Raw genomic sequence first — 11047 nt, 5'->3', positions numbered from 1 at the left:
TTACAGTAACATAACGAAGTAGGGACTAGAGTTATGCCCATTTTACACATGAGGAGACTGAGGGCACAGAAAGGCAAAATAATTTGCCTAAGGTTACACGCTAGAAAAGGGCAGAACTGGAATTCAGAATCAAGAGAGACTGTAGATCCCTTTTTCTTAATGGCTTTGCTATGCTGTCTCTCAGACAAGAAAAACAAGGCAATAAACAGTGAACAGAATAGATTCAGGTAGTGTTCAGCAGTAGTATGAAAACATAAAACAGGGTGATGTGACGGTGTCTGTTAGAAGGAGTGCAGATGGAGATGTCAGGGAAAAACTTCACTAAGAAGCTAGCATTTGAGGGTTAAAGGACAGTAATACAGTAATCTTGGGACATGGGCAACAGAGAAAAGCTTGCACAAAGGCCTTAAAACAAAAGGAAACTTGCCTTGTTTTGTGAAATAGAAATGCCTACTTGACTGCATTTAGAGCTTAGTATCTTGAAGAGTGACTGATTAGAAATGAAGTCAGGGAAATAGGTAGGAGCCAGACGGCAGGGGGCCTCAGGTCACATTAAGAAATGTGATTTTTATTCTAAGTACACTGGAATTTTATGCAGGAAGGTAATACCATTACTAATTAATTTTATTTTAAAAGATCACTCTCACAGATGTATTTAAAATTGACTATAGGACAAAAAAGGAAGTAGGAAAATCCATTAGGAGGTATTAACAATTACGATCCAGGTGGGACAAGGGTGGTGGCAGTGGAATGAAATTTAGGGTAAAATTTGAAAGTAGAATTGGCAAGATCTGCAAATGAACAGGATATGAAAAGTAAAAGAAAAGGAATTTAAGTAGGTGCCCTGGGATTTTGGGTTGAGTGACTAGTATGATGACAGTGTCCTTTACAAGATGTGTAGTAAGACTGGGGAAGGAATACTTTCAGTAACAAAAAAAATCGAGATTTTCATCTTGAACTTTATGGGGGAAGGGGCTTTTTCTAGTTTTCTTTTTTCATTTAAAAGTTTCAAGGAAAGAATTAAGGGAAAACAGCATTTAAATGTTCGATTTTGTAAGCTCCTTACATTTGAAACTAAATTCGGTAAACTGAATTTTCATTTAAAAAATATTTATTGAGCATCTACTATGTGCCAAGATCTATGTGATGAGATACCAAGACAAACTGAGCAAACAAGATCCCTGGTCTCAGAGTGCTCTTTTTAGGGGAGGGAGGTGGGAGGAGAGACAGTTGGTGGCTTTTTTTCTTTTTCCTTGTCTTATTAAAACTTCACCTAACGCTTGAGTAGCCATCTTAATAATTCTATCTCCTGCTCCTGGCAGTTGGGCCCACCGTTCTAAACGCTCATACTGACATCTTCCCTCCCAGTAGAACTTACGCTTTTTTAAAAATAAAAACTTTAACAAACAATACGAATACAACCTATGCTTTGAAGTCTAATATTTTTGCAGGAATGGTACCTTTATAAAGATCGTGGTTGCCCTCGTACATATTTGTTCTTTCTTCATATCCAATTAAATGAAAACACTAGTTTTTCCGTAGCCCAACTCCCTAGGCTTGTTGGGTCTAGCACAGGAGAAAGGATGGAAGCAGGAGCCGTTGAATTTAAACAGTTTGGTGTAATCCTTTTCCACGCTCTCTCCCGCTAGCCGGGAACGTGGTGTCGGCTACCCGGGGCTTTCCGTCCACGCGGTACCAGAATGATGGAGTCTGGAAGGGGGTCGGGGAAGGAAAAGACGGAAGAGACATTAAGTAATTGGTTCTTGAAGGTATAAAATGATGTTTAGGGTCTACTCTAAGGCACTGATTTCAAACGCCCGCCCCCTGGGCCGTTTCAGCCCCGCCCCTTATTGTCGTCACGCCGACTTCCACTTTGGCCTCTGCGGATTGGCAGTTGCCTTTGAGGTGAGGCTAAAACGCTTGGGTTTTGCTTCCGGGTCTTGGGCTTTAGCCCTGTGCGCAGGGGCTTCTGGGAGCCAAGAGTCCTAACTTGCTTCTGTATGATCTTCGGAGGCTGCTGCATCGGACCTCGGCCAAAGTGAGCTTCGGGAGGATAGCAGACTATCTTCCTTATCTGAGTGGGACGAGAAAGGGCGGTTGGGGTCGGAGTTGTCGGCAGAGTACCGAGCGCGGGAGGAGGCTCCGGAGCAGCGGGCCAGCGGCGGCCCCAGTGCCTATCGGGCTCGCCCGCAGCTCTCAGGCCCGCGGCAGAAAGCGCACAGTGAAGGTAGCACTACCTGCTGCATTAAGCGAGCACCAGCTCTCACTTCCCCTCCCGCCCCGTCGGGCACTGGTGAGGAGTCAGTGATAGCCCAAAGACGGGCTCCTAGGAGGCTGGAATGATAATCCCAGAGGTGTGGGGGAGGCGGCGGCGCCCCCAGCTCCAGAAAACTGTTTCTCCCTCTGGATACACGCCTTTGCCCTCCTCACAAACTTGCTTTTCCGACGCTAACAGGGGTTAGTAGCCACATCTGCTAGGTAGTATTTTTAGGCTGCTCAAAGCAGAAAGTAGCATAAGGAATGAATCCCTGATTTTTGGTTGTCAGAATTCTTTGGGGTGAGATATCTGTGTTTTGAGCATTTCTTAAATTATAATCTACAAAAGATTTAATTTATATTATGATAGCTTTTGTAGGAGAAAATTGGATTGTTGATGAATTTTGTCTATGTAACACACTTTTCTGCAGGACACTCAGTAACTTTGGCAGTGATTTTTAAATGAATGTATATATATGTATCTGTAATACATGTATTGCTTTTGTTTTTACTAACCTATTTGCTGTTGTGTGAGGTTTAGATAAAATGCAGACCTTAGGGAGTGTGGTGGAGTAAGGTTGAGTTGAGAATTTTTAAAACTCAGTCATGGCAGTACTGTATTTTACCAGGGATTTAACATGAGAAGTGTCATAATTCTCATGATAATGCTATGAGGAATATCCCCACTCTACAGATGACAGAAACTTAAGCTAGTTGACTTGCCCAAGGCCACACAATCAGAAGGAGAACAAGAACAAAAACTCAGATTTTCATGACAGAATTTTTTGTACTAAAGAAGAGCTACCTGAGAAGCCATATTCCTTGTACAGCCTAAGCCTCGTAATTAGTTTTCGTGAGAACTTTTGTGTGAGAAGATTATTTAAGCAAGTTGTGGGGAATGACTTTGGGAACTTATTTCAAAAGGATGAATATTGATTAATACTTTATAAAATGAGAGTTTGTCATGTTGGAAATAACTTGATACTATTTCTCTTCAAAGCATAAAAGATGACAACAGCAGCCAGGCCAACTTTTGAACCTGCAAGAGGTGGAAGAGGAAAAGGAGAAGGTGATTTGAGCCAACTTTCAAAGCAGTATTCAAGCAGAGACCTACCCTCTCATACAAAGATAAAATACAGGTAATAAAGACTCATCTTTTTTCTTATTAACAAAACAAGCCCAAATCTGTTAATGACATGGTCATGATATAGTATCACAAGTTATCTATCTTGAGTTATGTCACTTATCTATTTTTATGGGAATAGAATGCAATCGAATGTTTAACACTAAAATTGTGTTCCACGATTTTAAAACCAGACATTCCTTCAGCAGAAATTCCTATTAACTAGGAACTTTCTTATGTAGATGGAACAGTAACTAATATATCACCTCTGCCAGGCTGAGTGGCTCATGCCTGTAATCCTAGCACTTTGGGAAGCTGAGTCAGGGGGATCGCTTGAGGCCAAGAGTTCAAAACTAATATGCTATCTCAGAGAGACTATGGGCTATCAGCAGTAGTCAGTATGACATTGAAGGAGTTACGGTAACAAGTCCTGAGTTTATACAACACAAAAAGACATTTTAATCTACAGCCTTATTATGGGAAAATATATGATTCAATTTGGACTTGTTGAAATATTAGCAACATCACAAAAGTGCCTATTAGAACCTTCAGATTAGATTGCGATCTTGTTTACTTACATGCTTAAGGAACAACGTTGCATTCCTGAATCGTCTTACATTGCTACAGGTGTGGTTTTTTTTTTTTAAGTAACATTTTTGCCCTGGTTTGTTTCTGCTTTAGACAAACTACTCAGGATGCCCCTGAAGAGGTTCGTAACCGTGACTTCAGGAGAGAGTTGGAAGAGAGAGAGAGAGCTGCTGCTAGAGAGAAAAATAGAGATCGCCCAACCCGAGGTACCAACACTGTCCCAGACATTTACCTCATAAAATTATGTCATCAATAATTTTTCTTTCATATGGTAATTGGAATATTTTCGTTTCTTTGCTTTTAAAGATTGATGTGAGCTGTAATACTTAAATGATTAGAGATGATAGTGAGGTTCATTCAGATTCCTTCTTTATATGCTTCTATATTAGAAGGAACAGAGTGACCTGGGGATATTTAGCAGTGATCATTTCAGTTAAGATCAAGGAGTTTTTGACTATTTACAGCAGCTAAGTCCCATGGTTTCTCTCTGAGATTCTGTTTTTTGTAACTGGCTGTTGGAGGGAATCTAGAGGCACTGGTTATAATATTGTTTCTAGCATATGTAAGCTATTTCCTGAATTTCTGAGCGAAGCTACAGTTCCTGTATTAAAATCAATACTTTTATTAATTCATTCAACAAATATTTACCAAAAGCTTATTTGCCAAGCACTATAGGTATGATCCCTGTTGTCATGATGCTTTTAATGTGGGCTCTTTGTGCCCACAGGTCCCTAAAACATAAGAAATACAGTATTTGTTTCAGTAAGCTAAATGGTGTTTGTTTTCCCCCAGAACATACAACCTCCTCTTCAGTGTCGAAAAAGCCTCGGTTGGACCAGATTCCTGCCGCCAACCTTGATGCGGATGACCCTCTAACAGACGTATGTTTGTTCCTTCCTTTTATCTCTATCTAATAATTTATTCACCATGTTTTTCTGAAATGCTTTTTTATGCTTTTGGTTTTAAGAAGTAACCTTTATTTATTTGTACTTATTGTTATTCACATGTAACCCTGGCCTCAATGCTAAACTTTACAGTTGATTTTAAAACAGAAAGTATTATTTCGTGGTAAGGACTTCAAGAACACATTTGATCTCTAGAGAAGGAAATATGGATGCAATCTGTTAAAGGATATGCTTCCCTCCAAAATAATTCCCTGTATTAAACCCTAGAGATTGGGCTGCCATACTGTAAACCTCCATAGAGCACTCTTCACACTGGGCTCTCTATAAACAGCAGCCTCTAGAGTTGTACCCAGGGGGCTTTCCATATTAAATATGATGCCTATGCAGACATGCAATGCACTTAATAGTTCCTTCCGTGCTTGGGAAGGGAAGTAATCTAAACAGAAGGTTTTTAAGGATTAGTATATCAGTTGACATTAAAATTCAATAGGACCCTACAGCCTATAATTAATTTGCAGTTTTCTACATACAGTACAGTGAAAAAAATCTGAGTGGCCTCCTATGGGTAGTATCTAATTTGTACATATATCAGTAGTTAATTCTGGAATTGACTCATGCAGTTACTGATAATAATTAAAACAAGAAACCCAATTTTAAGTGAGATTTAATGATTATTCATTTGAAGTTAGTTTCTTGGAATTTATCACCCTTTTTTGCATTTTTGATTATCCTTGCTAAGTTAAAGTTGTTTTGAACTACATAAACTATTTTGATTCTTAGGGTGATACATTGTATATGTGTTTTCGTATAAAGTGTTTCTTTTCTATTTTTAGAAATATTTTCATATGGAAATTACCTTTTGGACATGTAAATTTGAAAGGCACTTTGTCAGGGGTTGACATTTTAGTGAATATTTATAAACTTTAATTATGTCCCAGAGATTTGGTAAGTGCAGTTTTTATGGAAAAAAATGAATAATATATATTCTCTCTTCAATCTTCTGGACCATCACTGTTCTTTTTTTAGGAGGAAGATGAAGATTTTGAAGAAGAGAGTGATGATGATGATACTGCAGCTCTTCTTGCAGAACTGGAAAAAATTAAAAAAGAAAGAGCTGAAGAGCAGGCCAGAAAGGTAAAATCAAAGTGTTAAGTATTTACAACTCCCCATCTTCTCACACATACTAAAGTATAAATATTTTTTAATTCAAATAATATCTTATATTAGAAATTTTCCTCACCATGTTCTAAATATTATAGCATCTGTACATCTATAAATCTAATTATTTTTATAACATCCTAGGTATCCTGGTTATGTTAGAAATTCTTTCAGAATGGGTTCAGACATGCTGAATAATACTTGCTAAATTGCTAGTCATTCACTTGTTTTTCATTTGTCCAACAGACATTTAGATAATGTCTGTAGATTGTCAGAAGAATCAAAGATGATTAAGATATAGCCATGACCTACAAAGATTATCTATTTTTCTTCTGCCTAGGCACTTGTTGAGGCAATCTGTCAGTAGATTATGTAACCTAGAGCAAGTTACCTAACTTCTCTGAACACCCCCAGTCTCTCCAATTAGAGTAAAGAATATCTTTCTAACTCAAAGAGAGTTAAAACTTTGAATGAATCACCTACAGTACTGATAATAAGAGATGAAACTGAGGAGGCAAGCACAAGTCAGAGTGTTAAAGGTTTCTAAATTAATGCTTAAAAAGTCTGAATTTTGTTCTTAAGGTTAGGAGGAGTCAGTTGATTTCAGCAGGAGATTGACAGGATTGGATATGCATTTTAGAAAGATTACTCTGGTAAAAATGTGGAGGATGGATTGGGAAAAACCAGGAGGCTGTTCCAATAATCCTCACCTGCAATTAAGATCTTAACTTGTGTAATGAGTGTTGAGAGACTCAAACAGATGCTATCAAGGGGGTTGAATTGACCAGATTGTGACTGTTTGTGGCAGCAAAAAAGACCCCCAATTTCTAGGTAGATGTTGGTGCCATACACTAATACAGGGAATGCAGAAGAATGAGCATATTAAGCAGAGGGAAGATAGACATGGTAATTTCTGTTTTGAACACATCGAATTTGACACATTGTATGAGACATTCAAGTAGAGATGTCTGCCCCTATTTTCAACCACACAGCACAGCTTTTTTATGGACTTCTGTGTAAGATTTCTTTGGAGCCGAGAATTGTTCTGTTTAAAAAAAGAAGGAGGGAAAAAGACTTGGAAAAGACACTGACGTAGGTTAATGCTAGGAATTGGGGGAAGTAGAGTTCGTGTGAGTCAGAAGGGCCAGGGAAGAATTCAAAAAAGAGGAAGAATTTGGGATAGGCTTTGAAGACTGTTAGAATTCAGATTGAAAGAAAAAAAGTATTTTAAAATATAGTTCTCATCAAAGTTTGGCAAAGGAAAGCATAATTTCAATAATAGTTTATAGTTTTTATATCTAATTTTTAAAAATCGGACTTATAAGAACAAATAATTATATTCCCAATCTCACTTGTAAACCACTAGAGGGCAGTTGTTCCAAATTATTTTAGCTTTGCCTAACAGCTCTGGATATGTAATGAGACCAGCAATTTAAATGCTTCTGGTTGACCTTTAAACATTTTAGACAGAAGGTTTTGCAGAAGTTTTGTGAGTTTCACTTATTCTCTTTGTACAAAAATATATTAATGTTTCTTGAGGTTGAATGACAGTTTTGTTTCTTTTGTCCCTGTTTTCCTTTCTATTGGTTGGTTTTTGAGGTTTCCCAAAATAAGTTTTTCAAACCAATTAGTCCATGTCAGGGATTGGCACACTTTCTGTAAAAAGCCAGATAGTAAATATTTCAGGCTGGCTGGCCGGCCATACAGCCTCTGTTGCAACTACTCAGCTCTGCTGTTATGGCACGAAGGTAGCCATAGACAGTACATAAGTGAATGGGTGTGGTTATGTTCCAATAAAATTTTACTTATAAAAATGGGGTCGTTCAGATTTGAACTGAAGGCCGTCTAACCACTAGCCTATACTCATGAAGCACATTGTGCCTGGTATTTGAATACCGAAAGAGTTGGTCCCTTTTTTCACAGTGCTATGTGTGGCAATCATCCAATAACTCTAAAGGAAATAAAATTCCAAACATAAACAGGCCAAGACCTTTATATGTCACGCACATTATCATTATAAGTTTGGATACATTGTATACTTGAGCTCCTATTTTTCTGCCATTTCAGAAAAATGTCTTTTTACTTTAAGCATCAGTATAATTTGTTAAAAATAAATATATAATTTTTAGAAAGCTATCTGTTCTTAATCTATGATAGGTAGTTCCTGATTTTATTTGTCTGACCAGTGACCTACAAGAACTTTCCTGTTTATTACCTTGCATATTGCATCTTCCTACCTCCCAGTTATTGGCCCTCATAAAAATGAAATTTATGTTCACATTTAAATATTAAAATAAAATATCAATAACTGTATGAAAACTTACGGTATTAAAATAAAGGTTCATTTTAAAATGACTTTAATGCAGTCTCTTTTTCCTTTATTAAGTCATCAATTTTTGTCATCTCCAAAACACAGCAAAATGGGATTTATATTTGAGTTAAGTTAGCATAACAGGTAGATATAGACGTTATAGCTAAGGATTTTAAACATGTGATATTCCTAATTTTAAGAATGGAACTGAGGTTGAGTTTGAAGATGTCGATGCTAAAATAAAAGTGAAGAAAGACAATGTGTTAACAGATGAAGGATGAGAGGTATAAAAATAGAAAGCAAGAATAAATCATAAGAACAAAATGGATAAATGTCAGGTAAATTAGTAGTAGAAACGAATGTTCACTGAGTATTATTAAGTGAGACTTTTCTGGTATGTCTTAAAAACCAAAAAAATAAAAATATAAAAACCTTCCTTGATGTTTTTCTTCCCATAAAATCCTAACAATCTTTTTTCTTTTTTAATGAGCTAATATAAGAAAATAGATTCCAGAGTTAATATCAGTAAATGTGACTCTTCCTTTATCATGGACAGGAACAAGAGCAAAAAGCTGAAGAAGAAAGGATTCGTATGGAGAACATTCTGAGTGGGAATCCCCTCCTTAATCTCACTGGCCCATCCCAGCCTCAGGCCAACTTCAAAGTTAAAAGAAGGTACTATACAGTAATGGGTGGGTGTGTGTGTGTGTGTGCACGCGCGCAGATTATGAGTTGGATGGCAAAGTGCATTATGTAAAGTTTCTAAAACCCCACCTGCCACTGATATTCTTCTCTGTCAGATATTGGAATAATGAAAGAAGGGAAATGAAAGAAAATAAACTTATTTTTAATAGATAGTTATAATAATTAGCTGTGTACCAGATAATGATCTAAGCACTAGGGACAGACTAATGAACTGAGCCCTCGACCCTACAAGGCTCAACATTTTAAGTGTGCATGTCAGGGATCTCCAAGACCACCCATCATATTTAGAGACTCACTAAAAGAACTCAGGGGAGTTGTATATAGTTATACTCATGGCTAAGGTAATAAAGATACACAGCTAGATCGTAAGGGGAAAAGATACAAGTGGAGACTAGAAGAATCCATATGCAGGCTTCCTTATGCTCTGTCCCTCCCATGAGTGGTCACACAGAGTTCATTGTCCTCCTGACGCCCGCCCAGCAATGAAAATGTGGCAACATGTATGCCACGTTTCTGCCCAGGAAAGCCCATTAGAGCCTCAGTGCCCAAAGTTTTTGGGAGGTAGGGGGGAGTCATGCAGGCAACTTCTGCCTAGCTCATACCAAAATCTGGACTCCAAAAAGGAAAGTAGGTGTTCAGAATAAACCACATTTATAAATAATAGCTCTAGTGGCAGTGAGAAGATTCCTGAAGTCCAAGTTTTCAAATGCCAGGCTTGCACACAGGCCTTTCTAAGGATAGTAGTCTTAGACCTGTTGTGTTAACTCTTTTCTATACAGTGTGTGTATTTGGAGGGGTAAAGTAGAGGGCTTAAGAGAGAATATAAATAGTAAATACTGTATTTAATACTTCAGATGCTGATATGTAGAAAAATAAAAGTTTATAGGAAGTACTGAGTGGGAAGAAGATTGGTGGTTATTTTATATAAAGTGGTCAAGGAACACTGTAGGCTTAACTTTTAAACTCTATCCATTATTTCTCACCACCTCCACTGCTACTGTCTCGCATCTGGAGTGATGCAGTACCACTAACTGCTCTCCACGCACGCTCACCACCTGCTTCATCCCCACTCCTAGTTGTTTAAACTGTAAAGTCACAACAACAACAGCTTACTGTTCTAAACCTTCCAATGGCTTCTTAACTCATTCACAGTAAAAATCCATTCCTTACAATGGTCTATAAAGCTATAAAAATCTACCCCTTCTATGCAGCAGCAGTAGTACAGTCAAGGGAAGATTTGCTGTCAAGGTGTCATTTTATCAGAGGTCAGACTCCAAGGGGTTTAACCTAAGCAGTTGAAAGGATAGAGATGGGGAAGATTGTAAACTAAGTTTGGGGGTGGGACAGGTGCCAAGTTTAAAACATGGTAAGTTTGGGGTGTTATATATACAACCCTGAGGAAATGTTGACTAGATAACTTGATACAGTTCTGGAAGTAATCCAAGCTGAAGATAATAGATTTGCGAGTTGTCAGCTTATAGTAATTTTTTAAAGCTGTAAGGGTGAGATCACCTAGGAAATGAATATCCAGAGAGGAGAAGTCATAGGACTCAGTCTGGTATACTATTTAGGATTTGGGTAGACGATTAGTATCAATGCCTGTTCTAATCATCTACCCAACCTCTAAACATTATACTAGGTGCTTAATAAATATTAAATGAATTTTTCATGAAAATAACTAGGATGAGGAGGAACAGCCAGTGAGGAAGGAGGAGAACCAAAAGACATTGGTGTCTTGGAAGTGATGCAAACAAAGTGTTTGAAGAGGAGAGGAGTGATCATCTAGGTTAAATATTGATGTCAAGGAAGAGCAGTTTTTGTTGTTGGGGAGGAACAAAAAACCTGTTGGGAGTGAGTTGAGGAGAGTGGATACAGACAAAAACTGAATATCTTTTAAATATATATATGTATTTACAAAATAAAATGAATAATACTTGTAATGGCTTGCAGTACAGATATTTTTTAATGGAATCATTCAGATTGTTTATCAACAAGTTTGCT

General features: G+C 37.7%; 2 protein-coding genes across 2 annotated transcripts in view; one reads left to right on the top strand and one right to left on the bottom strand.

Moving 5' to 3' along the window:
- The window catches only part of KDM4D (lysine (K)-specific demethylase 4D), a 33751-nt gene extending 31892 nt beyond the window's left edge, over nt 1-1859 (bottom strand). Inside the window, exon 1 of the mRNA XM_012660052.1 lies at nt 1461-1859. The gene's annotated coding sequence lies outside the window, so the exon portion shown is untranslated. The remainder of the gene's footprint in view (nt 1-1460) is intronic.
- A 63-nt stretch (nt 1860-1922) lies between these two features.
- The window catches only part of CWC15 (CWC15 spliceosome-associated protein), a 10303-nt gene continuing 1178 nt past the window's right edge, over nt 1923-11047 (top strand). The window contains exons 1-6 of the mRNA XM_012660070.1: nt 1923-2038; nt 3257-3395; nt 4061-4173; nt 4760-4848; nt 5899-6006; nt 8898-9016. Coding sequence (XP_012515524.1) covers nt 3265-3395; nt 4061-4173; nt 4760-4848; nt 5899-6006; nt 8898-9016 — 560 coding nt within the window. The 5' untranslated portion in view covers nt 1923-2038; nt 3257-3264. The remainder of the gene's footprint in view (nt 2039-3256; nt 3396-4060; nt 4174-4759; nt 4849-5898; nt 6007-8897; nt 9017-11047) is intronic.

Source organism: Propithecus coquereli, unplaced genomic scaffold (assembly GCF_000956105.1).
Source record: "Propithecus coquereli isolate 6110/MARCELLA unplaced genomic scaffold, Pcoq_1.0 Scaffold65, whole genome shotgun sequence".
NCBI classification, from domain to species: domain Eukaryota; kingdom Metazoa; phylum Chordata; class Mammalia; order Primates; family Indriidae; genus Propithecus; species Propithecus coquereli.
The sequence above is the reverse complement of the archived record's forward strand: the minus strand, read 5'-3'. Positions and strand labels throughout refer to the sequence as shown.